Here is a 16,501-nt window from a genome sequence, read left to right on the forward strand (position 1 = left end):
TTCTTTTGTGATTAAAATTGAGTCCCCCATCCTAGTCATTGAAAGACACTGGGACCATTTGTCTCTTGAGACCATTGCCAGTGTGTTTATTTTAATCATATAAAATGACATTTTAAAAGCTAGGGGTTTAAAAAAAAAAGAATCTTAAAAGCTCGGGATTTCGGTCAAGCTCTCGCCGTTAGAGCCACGTCATTTGCACCAGTGATGTGCTGGTGCCTGGACCTACTGGATCTCTGGTCCTCCACTGAATAAATTGCAGCCTCAGCCCTTGAAAGGGAGTCCATGGTCACTGTAGCTCTCAGTTTCCTGGCTTTCAACTCCAGTCTCCTTTGATTGGACCCTTCCTGGCTGTGGCCAGACCACCGTGAGGCAGAGCACCTGTTCCCTCTCTGCCAAGCATACATGGAGAGGCATCCTTAGGCCCCTCTCAATTCCTCCTTGGCCAGAATCCCTTAGTTTTGGTGTCCAAGAGATCTTGTCTTGAGATCAGCATCTTCCGTGTCTGCCTGATGCCCCAGTTTGGGGTCTACGTTCAGACATAGGTCCTGAGGACTCGCCCTCACTTAGCAGTATGTTCTTATATCCTTGGACGTCTGCCTATAACCTCCAGAGCTCACACCACCTGCTGCGTTCAAAGCCGAGGGAAGGAAAGTGGCTTAAAGTGACCGAGTCTGAAAATCCAGTAAGCACATTCCCACTGGTATAACTTGAGTTACGACAATAAAGAAGAAGTTAACAAAAAAAGTAAGGAGGAGTACTGAGAACAAAGTCTTCAGCCCTGCATCACATGCTTAATAAGTAAGTGTTATTACAGCTTGAAACCAGAAGATGCTAAAAGGAGGATCAGGAGTAGAATCAGAAGGGGTAGAAAGTTCATCTCTTGGGGAGTCCATTTGGTCATATGAAGAGTATCTCGGTACTCATCATCTTGGTGAGATTGTGCCTGGCACCACCAACTTGCCCTTGCCTAGTGAACAGAGCCCGTAAGAAAGGAATGAACTAGAAACCACCAGCTGGAAAGCATTTATGTGCTGTGTTGTAATTGTTACTGGTGCATACTGGATATTGCAGGGCTCAGAATATTTGATCTGTTGCTGATCCATGATCATTCACTCACCAGCCACCTGTACAGCAAATACCTGTCACGAGGCAGCCAGGTGAATGAAGCAGACATACCATCCCTCACCGAACTTGGACGTAGCCTGGGAAACAGACAATGATTACTGATGCGAGATAAATGCTCTAATGGGAGGTCAGGGGCTAGAGTCCTGGAGCAAGGGACATTTACACTGGGATCTGAAGGACTAGCGGAAGTTGGCTAGAACACGGGGCTTAGCAGTGCCAATTGATGGTTCAGTGATTGGATTTGCAAAGAGTGATGTTTGTTTCTTTAAATTTCTTTCTAGGATGTTCAGTTCTTCTCCACAATGAATGAGTGTTACTATGATAAGCGGATGGACTTTTTTTATAATAGGAGCAACACAGACACTGCCGATGAGTGGACAGGAACGAAGCTTGTGATTGTTTTGTGCGTTGGAACATTTTTCTGCCTGTTTATTTTTTTTTCTAATTCTCTAGTCATCGCAGCAGTGATCAAAAACAGGAAGTTTCATTTCCCCTTCTACTACCTGTTGGCTAACCTAGCTGCTGCAGATTTCTTTGCCGGAATTGCCTATGTGTTCCTGATGTTTAACACTGGCCCCGTTTCAAAAACTTTGACCGTCAACCGCTGGTTTCTCCGCCAGGGGCTCCTGGACACCAGCCTGACTGCCTCTCTGACCAATTTGTTGGTTATCGCTGTGGAGAGGCATATGTCAATCATGAGGATGCGGATCCACAGCAACCTGACGAAAAAGAGGGTGACGCTGCTCATCCTGTTTGTCTGGGGCATCGCCATCTTTATGGGGGCGGTCCCCACACTGGGCTGGAATTGCCTCTGTGACATCTCTGCCTGCTCTTCCCTGGCCCCCATTTACAGCAGGAGTTACCTCATTTTCTGGACTGTGTCCAACCTTGTGGCCTTCTTCATCATGGTTGTGGTGTACCTGCGGATCTACATGTATGTCAAGAGGAAAACCAACGTTTTGTCTCCGCATACAAGTGGGTCCATCACCCGCCGAAGGACACCCATGAAGCTAATGAAGACGGTGATGACTGTCTTAGGTAAGAGGAACCAAGTGAGCCATTATTCCCGTTCACTCGGCAAATATTTATTGAGTGCCTAGTGTATACAGGGTGTTTGCTAAGTAGTAGAAATGCAGTGGTGAACAAGAAATGTCATAAATCCCCAAAGTGCTTGGCATTTACACTCTTGCAGGGGAAAGCAACTCAAGTATTGTAATGGGAACAAACAAAATAATTTTGTAATACAAATTAATACAGCATTTATAAAATAGGTTGATGAGTCTCATTGGGAAAAATAAAGTAGGGCAGGAAAATAAGGAGGCTAAGCAGGTCTGGTTTACAATTCTAGCTTCAGCTAGAGATGATTTTTGAGCAGATGTGAAGATGGTGAGGAAGTCAGCCAAGTGTGTGTGTCTGGGAGAGGGCTTCCAGCACGAGACGCAGTAAGGTTAGGAGGCCAGTGTGGCTGGAGCAGAGCAGGTGGGGAGAGGGGAAAGAGGAGGTCAGGGAGCTGAGGGGAGGTGCTAGGCTACTCAGATCATGTATGGCTATGTAGTTATCATAAGGACTTTGGTTTTTCTGAATGAGATGAGAAGCCATGGGAAGGTTTTGAACAAGGAAGTAACATGATTGGACCTACATTTTAATGATAACTCCTTGGATGCTGTTTGTGAGGGGCAAGGGCAAAGGCAAGAAAAATTGCTTAAGAGGGTGGGCGTTTCAGGACTCAGAGAGGTGATAGTGACTGGGATGAGAGGGTATTTGGGAGGTAGTGCCATTGTGGTTGGATTCTGGATGGTTTTTAACGGTCGGGTGATAGGATGTGCTGATGGGTAAGGTGTGAAGCATGAGACAGGGTAGGGAGGGTGGGGGGTGTCATTCACTGAGATGGGGAGGCTGAAGAGGAGGTTTGAGGGGAAGATCAGGAGCTTGGTTTTGGACAAACTAAGTTTAGAATCGTATTAGACATCCAAATGAATTGTTGAATGAGGAGTTCAGGGATTAAGTCTGGACTGGAGATTTGCTGAGAGTCATTGAGGGAAGAGATGGTATTTCAACCACAGGAGTGGATAAGCTCACTGTGGTGGGGTGAATGTGGATGGTCAACGTGCAGAAGAGGACCAGAGAACGAGCGGGGGGCCCCTCCAGTGTAAGGAAGGTGGGGAGGCAAGGAATGGCCAGCAGAGCCCTCCAAGGAGTAGCCAGAAAACCCAGGAGAATATAGTGGCCTAGAAGCTGCCAGAAGAGAGCCATCAAGGAAAGGGAGTGTCAGCAATGTTAATAGTCTTGGGAGGTGGAGTTACATAAGGTCTTACTAGGCTTAGCTTAGCAAACTAGTAGTTTTTTAAAAATGTTTATTAATTTGAGAGAGAGAAAGAGCATGAGCAGGGGAGGAGCAGAGAGAGGAGGAGACATAGAACCCGAAGCAGGCTCCAGGCTCTGAGCTGCCAGCACAGAGCCCGATGCAGGGCTCAAACTCACAAACCATAAGATCATGACCTGAGCTGAAGTCAGGTGTTTAACCAACTGAGCCACCCAGATACCCCAGCAAACGAGTAGTTTTTAGGTGACTTTGAGAAGATCAAACTTGATATCTGAGCCTGATCAGAACAAAATGAAGAAAGGGAGGAGAGGCTCTAGGACAGCAAGTTTGAACAGCAATGAGGACTTGGGCTTTGCACTGTGAGCCCTGTCCCCAGAAGGGGTATTTGGGTGCAAAGCATTTTCCCTTTTTTCTTTTGTTTTCAATCTGGTCAGCTGCCCTACAGGGCTAGGCCAGGTTACAGGTGGAACTGATGCTGTGTGGGCTCACAGGCCTGGTCTTCTGTTAGAGAGGCCATTTCTTGCCAGGTGTGGTGTGGCGGTTGCAGCAGCAAGGACTGTTCTTGAGAGAGGCCCTGGAGTATGTTCCTGTCAAGTCCCAGTATGAAGGAATTATGAAATGAATTCCTGGGAAAGAGTTCATATTAGAGCGTGCAGGGAATACGTGGTACGGGAGGCATCATGATATCTCTGGGTCCTGAAATTGCTAGTAAGATACGGAAGTCAGCAGATATATATATAGCGTGGTTGTTAATATGATTTCAAACTGAAGGCTTGTTTTAGTTAACAAATATCTATATAGTACTTACTCTGTGTCGAGCATGGTCCTAAGTGTTTTATACATATCCTCTTGTTTAATCCTGATGGCAATCTTGTGATATAAGTGCTACTGTTATTATTCCCATTTACCAGATGAAGAAACTGAGCAGAGCTATATGCCCGAGGCCACTCAGTGATGGGTGGTGGTGCCAGCGCTTCCTGTGTCGTTGGCCTTCAGAGCCCACGTGTTTAACACTGTACTCTGCAGCCAGTTTTGATTTATTTGGCCTTTTTGCTGGTTTCCTCTTTATTCTGTCTTCTGCTTTCACCACCTCATTCTTCATTTTACCCCTTAACAAGAATGTAGGCTAAGAGTAAGAAAAGGGAGGAGTCACATTAATCAGTTCTTCCACCCTCGAACTAGACAGGTTATTGATGTTTTTGGTAAGAGTGATGCTCGGTATTTGTTGGGAGAGTCAGTGAATTCTACCATTTTCCCTTCTTGATTTGCAAGCATCATTGTTAGTTTGGCTATTTGTCTTTTTTTTTTTGAATGTTTTTTATTTCTGAGAGAGAAAGAGAGACAACATGAGCAGGGATAGGTCAGAGAGAGAGAGGGGGGGAGACACAGAATCCAAAGCAGGCTCCAGGCTCTGAGCCAGCTGTCAGCATAGAGCCCGACACGGGGCTCGAACCCACGAACTGTGAGATCATGACCTGAGCTGAAGTCAGATGCTTAACCAACTGAGCCACCCAGGTGCCCCAAGTTTGGCTATTTGTCTTGAGAAACTACCTGCCTGATTAAAGAGAAAACTTTCTTTTCTCAGCATATCATATATCATATACAGTGTGAGATAGAAGAGCTTTCTGTAATCCTAGGTGGGGAGAATAGGACTCTGTAGGATAGTCAAGGTCACTAGCTTTGGGTTTGAATGTAACTTAGGAACGGTTACGGAAGGGTAAAATACAGGAGCTATGTGGTTTTGGCAGGTGTGGTGTCAGATGAGGGAAAAAGAATAAACTGAAATTGCTAAGTAGGATGAGAAGTTGTGGCACGGAGATGGAACAGTGTGGAGAAATTGGTTAATGGTGGGAAGAGAGTTTGGTGGTGAGGACCTGGGGAAGTGCCTTCGTGGTGAGACAGAGAGATCTGGTGGAAGAGGAGAAGTCTAGGGACAGAGGAAATGAAACTGAAGAGCTGGGTAGTATGAGGTTCTCAGACTTCTAGATCCTGATTTCTTTGGGTTGTGGAAGATATGGTTTTAGCCCCAACTCTGTCATTTCCTACAAGGGGGATCCAAAGCACATTATAAGCTCAACTTTTCCTGGTTAAATTTCATCAGGTGAGGTGGATTAGATGATCATTAAATTCTTTCCAGGTTATAAATCCAATGATCCTATTATAACAATAAGTGATCAGAGTCAACCCAGAGTTCAGTGGGTTGACTGTGTTTCAAAGCACAGAGTCTTTTTCCATGAAATCATCTATCATAGTATCTCCTTCGGGAGGAAGATGCATATAAGAATGCAGTTGCCTAACACAAGTGTCTCCCAAATGATAGTATCTTTGAAAAATCAACAGTGGTGGCCTCTATCATCATTGTAGTCACTGGTTCTATGTATGTGCAAGTTAGTAGCTTAATACTTATTTCTGTAATGATTGTCTGATTTAATCATTTGAACCTTTCTGCTTACATTGATATAGATGTTTATAGGAAAGGTTAATATAAGATTGAAGTTTCTTATAAATATACCCTCTTTTAAATGTTAGAAAGGCAATCAACCAATATTTATTAACTGTCTGTTGAACAGCATCTAAAAGGCAAAGAGTTACACGAATTCAGTAAGCTGAATCTCCTTTCAGAGAAGGAAAATGGGATGGACGGACAGAGTTTGGGGACGGCTTCTTAGAGGGCTTGGCGTGTGATCTGGAAGGATGGGTGGGATTTGAATGGGCAAGGGATTTTAAGTAAGAGAAATGACAAAATCAAAAGTGGCACTAGAAGCATTGAAAGCTTGAGCAGTACCACAAGGAAGGCCCAGTGGAATACTGAGGCACGTTGTGGTACACCAGAAAATGACTCAGCTGTGTCAGGAAATTTAGTTGGCCATCCTCTTTGGAAGGACAGAGGTAGACCAGATGACCTTTGTGTTTTTTTCCAGCTTTAGTATTTTGGTTGTGTACAAAGCGTACAGAGCTGGATAGGGAACAGATTTTTCCTTGTTGAGGGAGGTGGTAGTCGTGAGGATGGTAGTGTGAATTTTAAATCTGCATATGAGTGGAAAGGCATCTAGGCATTGTGTGCCCATTTTAGCAGCCCTGAGACAGAATGCTTGCTCACTTCTGGCTCATAATGTGTGATGAGCCTTTTACATGGAAGAAGTTGCTTGCTGAACCTTCTCATGGAAAAGACTCTAGGGACACATGATCCTGTTTTCCACAGGACACCGAGGCCCTGCCTAAGAGACAGTCATGTATTTTGAGCTCCTACTTGTTAACAAGCCTAACTGGCTGTAGCAACTAAACAAATGCACAAGAAGCCCCCCATGGGCAAACCTCTCATTTATTGTCAAACAGTATGCCATGTGAACTGTGAATGCAAGGATGTTCTGGGAAATGGGCTGGATTTTCTTCTATTTTGCAAAGTCTTGAAGGTCAGAAGAAAAGAAGCCTGAAGGGTATCATGAACCATACTTTTGAAATCTTCCATAAACTTCTTGTCTCTTAGGATGGTGTGTTTCAAACTTCAGGTTGTGACCTCTAATGAAATCAATTAGGAGATTGTAACTAACACTTTCTTTGTGTTCAGAGGATTGTAATATAAAATGTGTTTCTTTTTTTAAGTTTGTTTATTTTTGAGAGAGAGAGCACAAGTGGAGTAGGGATGGAGAGAGAGGGAGAGAGAGAGAGAATCCCAGACAAGCTCCATGTTGGCAGTGCAGAGCCCAACATGGGGTTCAGTCCCGTGAACCTTGAAATCATGACCTGAGGTAAAGTCAAGAGTTGGATGCTTAATGGGCTGAGCCACCCAGGTGCCCCTAGAATGTATTTCTTAACATGGTTTTGGTCAAATCTGCTTGAAAAGCCGTGGTCAAGGTTGCTCTCCTGGCCAATAATGACTGAAATCTTTTACAATATAAGGAACATTATGGTTAAGGGACCTTGAAAAGGTTTGTGGTAATTGAAACAAAGAGCTGCATGTTTTTCTTGTCATTTCTCCCTCCTACCTCTCCACTTAGGTCAGTGCTAAATCCTTCTTGCTTTCTCTCAGGGGAGAGAAGGAGGAGCCAAAGTGGTGGTAAAGAAACAGGGCTGGGCGTTCTCATGCTGGAAGGAAATAGGTGAAAATTAAGTCCATCATGAGCCTTGCTAGAGTACTAGTAATAAGCATACAGTGTTTCTGCAGCACTGTATCTTTTTCGGGGCTTTATTATTTTTTTGATATTTATTTATTATTGAGGGAGAGCAAGTGGGGTTGGGGAACAGAGAGATGGAGAGAGAGGATCCAAAGCAGGCTCTGCACCGACAGCCGTGAGCCAATGTAGGGCTCGAACTCACGAACCTTGAGATCCTGCCCTGAGCCAAAGCTGACGCTCAGCCAACTGAGCCACCCAAGGTTCCCCTTTTTCAGCGTTTTAATGCATGTTCTCATTCAGTCTCAGGGAAATCCTACAAGATAAGTGGGGAACATGTTATTCTATTTTCCTGCCTCTCCATTAGATATGCCCTATACTCAGCTATAATTATTTATGGGTTTTCTTTGTTTGGGATCCTAAGCCTTGTGCGTGGTGGAATACCTTCCCCCTTATTCTCTCTGGGAAACTCCCTGTCATCTTGTAAGACTCAACTCAAGGGCCTGTCTTCTCTGAATCTTTCCTTGCCCTACCTAGGTACCTCTGCTTACTACGGCCTTTGGGCCATCTCTCTTCTTTTGTCCATACTTCAGTCAGTCCACTTAATTGTTCCATGTTCCATGCCTTCGTGTCAAACTAGAGTGTGCCTGCTTTAAAGTCGAGGATTGTACCTTATTTATCTATCTTTGTATATATCAAACGTGTAGCACACTGACTGGAACATATTTGTTGAGATTATGATAGAATGAGTTGGGGTGCGTGGGTGGCTCAGTCTGTTGAGCATCCAACTTTGGCTCAGGTCATGATCTCGCAATCTGTGAGTTCGAGCCCCACGTCACGCCCCGTGCTGGCAGGTCAGAGCCTGGACCCTGCTCCGGATTTTGTCTTAGTCTCTCTCTGCTCCTCCTCCTCTCTGTAGCTCTCTCAAAAATAAGTGAACATTTAAAAAAATTATAATAGAATGAGTGAGTGAATGACTGAGGAGATTGAATAAGGGAAGGGAAGTGGCTTCCCAGGAGCTAGAACTGAAAATAGAAAGCAGGCATCCTCACACCCAGCCTGGCCCTCGGCACGCTCTGGCTGTGATGTGCCTGGGAGGTGGATGGCGGCCGAGGAATGGATGGGCCTCCCATTTTATAATATGGGAAACCGAGGTCTTTGAAGGGTGAGTGGCAGTGCAATCTTGGGAAGAGGAAAACGAATACTTTTTGAGGGCTTACCATCAGGAGTCTGCGTGTTACATGCTTTGGGGACTTGACTTCACTTTCCCTCATGACAGTGCTGTGCAGATCTGTTTTGTTAATAAGGACATTTGGATGGACTTAAGTGTCTTGCCCATAGACCCACGGTTCTGAGCCCTTGGCATGTCCTCTTCCATTTAATCATGACAGCTCTTTGAGGGAAGTCCTGTTATTATTACTGATTGAGGAAACTGAAGCCCAGGAAGTTCACTGTCTTGCCTAAGATTAGTAGTAGAGCTGAGATACAAGTTCAAGCAGATTGGTGCCAGGACCCCACTCTTCAGGGTTAAATTAGCAGCTGCACATAAGTGATAGGGATAGAACAACATCGACTGTATTAATGAGGTTTTTAATTTGCATCTCCCTTGATTTCAATTTATTTCTGTAAAGTCACTTGAATTTTCAGCATTTAGCTCACTCTTGATTTGTTCTAAAGATTTTGCCATATGGCAGTGACAGTTACGGCAACATCTCTGGGGGAAGGACTGCTGCACGCTCTTGAAACGTGATGAAGGATGTAGACGGCAAGACCAGGGGCCTGGGAACAGGGAGGGAACCAGATTTAAATCCTGGCTCTGCCCCCTTTCCAAGTTATGTGACCCTGAGCAATTTACACAGCATCTGGGACTTGGTTTCTTACACATGGGGATGGTATCAGTGCCTCTGGCATGGCAGGGTTCTGAGGATGCAATGAGATAATGCACACGCGGGCACCAAGCATAGTGCTTGGCACATAGTACGTGCTAAGTAAATATCGGCTACTCTCCTTAGGCCTTAGTTTGACTCTGAGGCTGGCCCTGCATTTAAGTGAGTGCCCTCTTCCCCAGGAATGTCACAGGTATGGTGGAGAGGGAGACCAGAGGCCTGTTGTTGAGGCCATTGTGCATCGTGCTAGCACGTTTTGTGATGTGGACAAGGGGTTGGGAGGGAGGTGACTGGGTATGCTCTTCCCCGAGGCTGCCTGACAGCTGGCAAATAGCCCCAGCTCAGTTCCCAGACACCGGGGCCAACTTGAACATGTGGTCACCGCAGAACTGAAAGGCTCTGAGTTTGCATTACTGGTCCCTGTAAACACCGACACCCACCATGAGATGCCGCTAATGATTCCTGTCTCTGACAGATGATCTTTGCATTAATAATTCATTTCACTTTTGCAACATTTATGAATAAAACATCCTAAATGAGACCCTGCCCATTAAGTGTTAGCTTAATAAGAATCCTGTAATAAAGCACCGATATCTTTGTGTGTGATCTAGAAGACATTCCTCATAAGAAACTGTCCCGCCTTGCTAATGAATCCTACCAGGATGCTTTGTTAGTCAAAGCTTCTGTGAGCGCTGGGAAGTTTGTTCTTTGTCTGAAAAGAGCTGAGACCAGAACCTGGGCCTTTTGATATTACTTATAGGTTTCATCAATGCCCTCCTCCATTAAAAAAATAGCGTATCTGCCCCTGCCCTGCTCATATTTTGTCTTCTCCCTCTCTCTCAAAAATAAATAATAATTTTTTAAAAAGTGTACACACGTGCATACACATACAAGCGCGCACGCGCGCGCACACACACACGCACACACCGGGAGTCCGAAAAGCTAACAGAATCCCAGGAAATTTTGAGACATTTGTTTTCAGCATTAGTAGCCTTGCTGTGGTTTCTGCATCACAGAAACCTGCTCTTAGCGTTGGCTGCCTTGCATGCCTGAGTTATCAGATATCTGTTGAAAAAAAAGTTAAACCTTTGCTTTAAGAAATGCTGAAATGATCAGATTGTTGGCACGCAGGAGCCCTCTTGTTGCTGTGAAGTCATATCAGACAGAGAATGACTAACTCTTGTTAGAGTCAAGCCTTCCAGGCACCAATACTTAGTGCCCCGAGTCTAGGGTTGTTCAAACTTCTGTTTTAAAACAGCTAATCCAAGGAGCACCTCTTTGGCAGAGACTTTTTCTATGTGCTTCATGGTATTGCAGCAGGTGCCTTCGGAGAGAGAGGCGTTTGCTTCCGGGACAAGCTGAAAGGGATCAAGTGGCTCTTGGGTATTGCCCTTCCACAGTATGGGTTGGCCTACCCGCTGCATGCCAGGCAGGGACATGGTGATGGGGAAGACCTCACTACCTGATGTTACAAAGAAGATAGCGTCAAGTTAAACCCCATCCTTGTATGCCACTGAACTCTACTCTGTCCCATCTTTTTAGATGGCCTTCATTTCTCTTTTCTTTTCTTTTTTGTTTAAGGCAGCCTCCTTTTTTATTAATGTTTCTTGTTTTTTGAGGGATAGAGGGAACGAGAGAGCGAGAGCAAGTGGGGGAGGGGCAGAGAGCGAGGGAGACACAGAATCTGAAGCAGGGTCCAGGCTCTGAGCTGTCAGCACAGAGCCAGATGAGGGGCTTGAACTCACGGACCGTGAGATCATGACCTGAGCCAAAGTCGGATGCTCGACCAACTGAGCCACGCAGGTGCCCCAGGTTGCCTTCATTTCTTAAGACCCCTTCCAACTGAGGCACGTTTAGGACTCTGTCTATGTAGCTGTTTGTTATCTCAAGTCTGGCTCTTGGTTCTTTTTTTCACCTCCCGCTTGACTGCTTCAGATGCCTCCCTCTGCAGTCAGATCAAAAGTCATTTTTCCAAATCATTGTTCTCATTTCCAGTATAATCTGTGCCCTGCCTTCTTTCTTCCATTTCTTCCACACTCCCTTCATTTCTGTTACACTAAATACACTCCGCCTCTTATATTCCCCTATCACACTTCCTCGTTCACAACTGTTTTTCTGGCTTTTTTTAAAAGAAACCTGAAACCTTCCTCTTCAGCTGGAATAAGTAATTGTTAAATATTTCCTCAGTGCCAGGTACAGAAACACTTCTCAAATTCTACTTTTGTGTTTTCCCATGTTTTCCAGCTTTATTGAGAAATAATTTTCAAAGCTGGATGTGTTTAAAGTATCTGACGTGATGACTTGATATTCATATACATTGTGGAATAATTACCAAGATCAAGATAATTTATACATCCCTTTCCTTACAGAGTTAGATTTTTTTTTTTTAAATTTTGGCAGTGAGAATGCTTAAGAAATACTCTCAGCAACTTTCAAGTACACAATACTGTATTATTACCTATGGCCATTACGGTGTGCATGAGATCCTTAGAACTTGCAATTCTTATAACTGAATATTTGTGCCCTTTGACCTATGTCTCCTCATGTCCCCCTCACCCTGATAACCACCATTCTAGTCTCTGTTTCTATGAAATAAGCTTCCTTTCTTCTTCTTGTTTTTTTTTTCTTAAGATTCCACATATAAGTGACAGCATATAGTGTTTGTCTTTCTCTGGCTTATTTCACTTAGCAGAGATGTTCCATTACCCACTACATCCTGTGCTCCCACCAACACCCAGCCAGCCTCCTAGAAGGTCTGGACTTCCAGAGCTCAGTAATGCCTTCTCTTAAGGCCTTGATTTCTGCCGAAGGAGAAGGTGGCCATTGCCTGTTACCAGGTGTCACACCACTGGGCTAACACCTGGAATAGCCATAGTCAGTATGTACTGACCCATGGTAGAATTTTATCAAGTGCATGTTAACATTGTATTTTTAGAACTTCAGCTGGGGGCCACCGCATTCAGTGTGTAGCTGAAGCAAACAGGTTGGGTGGGAATTAGGAGTAAAGATATTTGTGGGAAACCAGGCCTGTCAGACCTAGGGAGCAACGTAGAAGCTGGGATAAAGGGTAGGTGAACCGGAAGTATTGGCTGGGGGACACCACAGGTGAGCAGCCCTTCCACTTGCTCTGAAGCTGTCCCTCTATTCCAGCAGGCCACTCTCCTTCACCACCAGATTGTTGGTGTAACTGCAGAGTGTGAGAAGGAAAGACCCTCTTACCTTGAAGAATCCGTATCTGTTGAGAGATTGTCCAAGTTCACCTTCTAAATCATTGCTAGTGTTATGGCCAGAGCTCTGGACTTCCTAGTTCCTGCTTCTTCTGATGGGTCTCCCTTCTTGCCTTGGTGAAATATACCTGTCCTTGGTTGCCTCCATTACCATGATACATGCCAAGAGTTGTTTGTTTTCATCAAATCAAAGAGCTCATGGCCCAATATGGGGCCTGTTTTATCCTTCTGGTTTTCTGAACAAGAAGAGATTTCTGGTTTTTATACTTTCTCATTGTGAACATTTACTAAGCACCTACTGGGCTTTAGGCAGGATACTACCCTAAGACATGGCCTCTGCCCTAGAGGCATTACGAACCTGTGCTTGCTCTGATGTTTTATGGTTGTTAGGAGGTGACTGGGGTTTATGAACTGACAGTTGGGTCATGTGTGAGATAAATTACACAGAGGCCGGTCTGCTCTGTTGGGTTTTTTATGTAAGACTTAAAGGGAACCCTGTTTATAGGCTGATCTGGGGAAACAGGAAGGTTACTCCCCCCCAAAGATAACTTACAGGAGAACTGAGGACAAAGAAACATACAAAAGGGCCAAATGAGGGAGTCCAGGCAAAAAATGCTGTGGGTTTGGATGGTCTGTGGAGGCTTCCATGAAAAGGCAGTCTCTGAGCCAGATCTCAGTTATGACAAAGGGATGGCAAAGGGATGGCAAAGTATTGCAGATAGGTGGAATGGCAAGATGGAAGACAGGCATATCTCTCTCTATCTCTATCTCTATCTCTATCTCTATCTCTATCTCTATCATCTCTCTCGAGGGAAACCATACTGGGGCCAGGAGTGGGAAGGAGGGCAGAGCAAACAGATTTTTGGAATAAGGGGTTTGCACAGTAAGGACAGGCTGGTTTGAGAGGCATACTGGAGTCAGAGTGGAAGGCCTTGAATCTTAAGATGGTGTGGACTTTGTTGTCAAATGTCTACAGAGGCCAGTACGATGATATTGGTCCATGGATTGAGCCTGGGGTAGGTGCAAGGCATTGGGGAGGGGTGACACCTGTGGGTAACCGGACAGATTCAACTTTTGATAAAAGACTCCACAGGTCAAACTATATAGACCTGTGGCCACAGCTAAACTGCTTCATCTGGAGATGGAGAGCCCTTGAAGAGTCTGGAAGGCATTGATGGGTTGAGAGGAAGATGGGAGTTACCAAATGCAGAGGTTTAGAAAGATAGGAGATGGTTGAAGGAGGGAGAGATCATTCAGGAGACTGCTGTAATTGGTCAAAGGCCCTGTGGATGGTAAGTAGCTCAGAGGCCACAGAAAAGGCAGAGCTGGCCCCTTCCAGAGCAGGGGGGCCTCAGGTGTCGGCAGTAAGGCAAGAGCGCACGGGCCAGGAGGAGCAGCCAGGGAAGCCCAGCAGGGAGAGCAGAAGGGGAGCAGACCAGCAGAGCATGAGCTTGCAGACATCTGGCAAGAGGCAGAGATCCAATAAGCAGATAGCCAAGGTCAGAGAAACTTGGAAGCAGGAAGCAGAGATCCATCCTGGAAACTAAGATTCAGGGGCAGGAATTCATTCTGGAAACGAAGACTTCTTAAAGCCCTTGAGCTTTGCCCTTTCTCCACTCCCAGCCGACCTCACCTTCCTTGCTGCCTTCTAACCAAGAAGATAGACGTCATGTGACACGAATACTCCTATTACCCCCCCTTCCACCATCTTAGCCAACCTGCAAAGGCCATTCTTGCCTTCTAGCTTTCTTGAGAGCCATTACATCCAGCCTCTCCAGGAGCCTATTCTCGTAATTCTTGCTCTCCTGTGTATTTGACCATAAAAAATTATAGCCCCTGACCTTACATCTCCTTTCCAACTACTGTGCTGCCAGACTCCTTCCATTTCTTATCCTGTTTTCTTACTGCCCCCAACCGTGGTAAACCAGCTTTGCCCCTGCTAAGATTGTGCCAGTGAAGCCACCGTTGCCCTCCCAACTGCCAGTTTCAGTGATCTGACTGGAACTCCTTATTGCATAGCCGTCTGCTTCATGGTTTCTTCCCCCTTCGGGTCCGTCCGTCTCTTGCCAGTCCCTCCCATCTTTGGCCATCCCTGAAACGCCTTTTGTTCCTGTGGTTGCCCAAGTTCTCGTAAGATGACCTTCCTCCTGTGGCATGGCCCAACGCCTCTCTGTGAATGTCGCCCAGAGCCGTGTCTCCGTCCTTGGGGCCTCTCTCAGGAGATCTGAATCTCTGTCTGCAGCTGCCGGTCCCGCACACACGCCCAGATGCCCCGCAGGCATGGCAGACTTCACGTTTTCCTCTAAACCTGCTCCACGGGTCGTACCGCGTGACTACGGTGGAGGTCCCATCCGTCTTGCCTTCTAACCAGGAGCATTTAGTATGGCCCTCTCTCCCACCGCCTAGATCCCGTTAGTCACCAAACCTGCCTGAGTGGTATCTCAGATCTGACTACATTCCCTTAGACTGAACCCTCCCCCGCCCCCCATCCTGCTTACCGGCATCTCTGTCTGGATTCCCTCCTCCCAGCTTTGCCTGCCCCAGGCCTTCCTACATACCACCAGCTGAGACCTCATCCTAAAAAGCACAATGTCTAATCTTTTCTTGGCCTTTCTTGCATTCCAGATAAAGCCCAAATTCTTGGGCTGGAATTGTGAGGTCATTTTCACAATTCTGGTCCCAACCTTCTTTTCTGACACCCCCCTCCCACACAGCCCAGGCTTCTGTTGTGCCCAGCCTCTCACTGTTCTGCAGGCGGACAGGTCTGCTTGATGCTCCGTTTGGGTAATCTATCTTCCTTCCTTCCTTCCATCCTTCCTTCCTTCCTTTCTTTTCTTTTCTTTTCTTTCTTTCTTTCTTTCTTTCTTTCTTTCTTTCTTTCTTTCTTTCTTTCTTCCTTCCTTCCTTCCTTCCTTCCTTCCTTCCTTCCTTCTTTTCTTTTCTTTTCTTTTCTTTCTTTCTTTCTTTCTTTCTTTCTTTCTTTCTTTCTTTCTTTCTTTCTTTCTTTCTTTCTTTCTTTCTTCCTTCCTTCCTTCCTTCCTTCCTTCCTTCCTTCCTTCCTTCCTTCCTTTTCTTTCTTTTCTTTCTTTTCTTTCTTTTCTTTCTTTCTTTCTTTCTTTCTTTCTTTCTTTCTTTCTTTCTTTCTAATATGGGTGCTAGAGACAGACTCCCTCCATTTTTTAAATTCTTTTTAATTTAATTTTATTATTTATTTATTATTTTTTAAAATGTTTACTTAATTTTGAGAGAGAAGGAGAGAGAGAACATGAGCAGGGGAGGAGCAGAGAGGGAGGGAGACACAGAATCTGAAGTAGGCTCCAGGCTCCAAGCTGTTGTGAAGAGCCTGATGCAGGGCTTGAACTCACAAACCACGAGATCATGACCTGAGCCAAAATCAGATGCTTTACTGGACTGACCAGCCAGGTGCCTCCCTTCTTTTTAGTTTCAAAGTAATCTCTACACCCAACATGGGGCTTGAACCCTCGACCCTGAAATCAAGAGTCACAGGCTTTACCAAATGAGCCAACCAGGTGCCTCTCTTGGGTATTTTTAGCATGGCAAACTCCTGTCTATCTTTTGAGATCCTTCTCTGTGACACTTTCTGATTTTTCAGACTTGATTATCCAGTGCTTCTATAAAATGCTATTTATATGTTTAAAAGTATTTAGCCTGCTTCACTATAATTTATTCGCTGAGTGCCTTTATCTCTTCCTAGAGTCAGTTTGTCAAGGACAGGACTGTGTCTGTCTTCATTTCTGTGGTGCCTGGCGCACAGTAGTTACTCAACAAGTGTTTATAGAATGATTTAACAGACATGTTCACCACATG

At 45.3% G+C, this 16,501-nt stretch overlaps 1 protein-coding gene across 1 annotated transcript in view; it reads left to right on the forward strand.

The window, feature by feature from the left end:
- The first annotated feature begins 1,427 nt into the window (after nucleotides 1–1,427).
- The window catches only part of LPAR3 (lysophosphatidic acid receptor 3), a 51,969-nt gene continuing 36,895 nt past the window's right edge, over nucleotides 1,428–16,501 (forward strand). Inside the window, exon 1 of the mRNA XM_039246919.1 lies at nucleotides 1,428–2,163. Coding sequence (XP_039102850.1) covers nucleotides 1,428–2,163 — 736 coding nt within the window. The remainder of the gene's footprint in view (nucleotides 2,164–16,501) is intronic.

The sequence above is a fragment of the Hyaena hyaena genome, unplaced genomic scaffold, assembly GCF_003009895.1.
Source record: "Hyaena hyaena isolate Hyena2069 unplaced genomic scaffold, ASM300989v1 scaffold_286, whole genome shotgun sequence".
In the NCBI taxonomy this organism is placed as follows: Eukaryota; Metazoa; Chordata; class Mammalia; order Carnivora; family Hyaenidae; genus Hyaena; species Hyaena hyaena.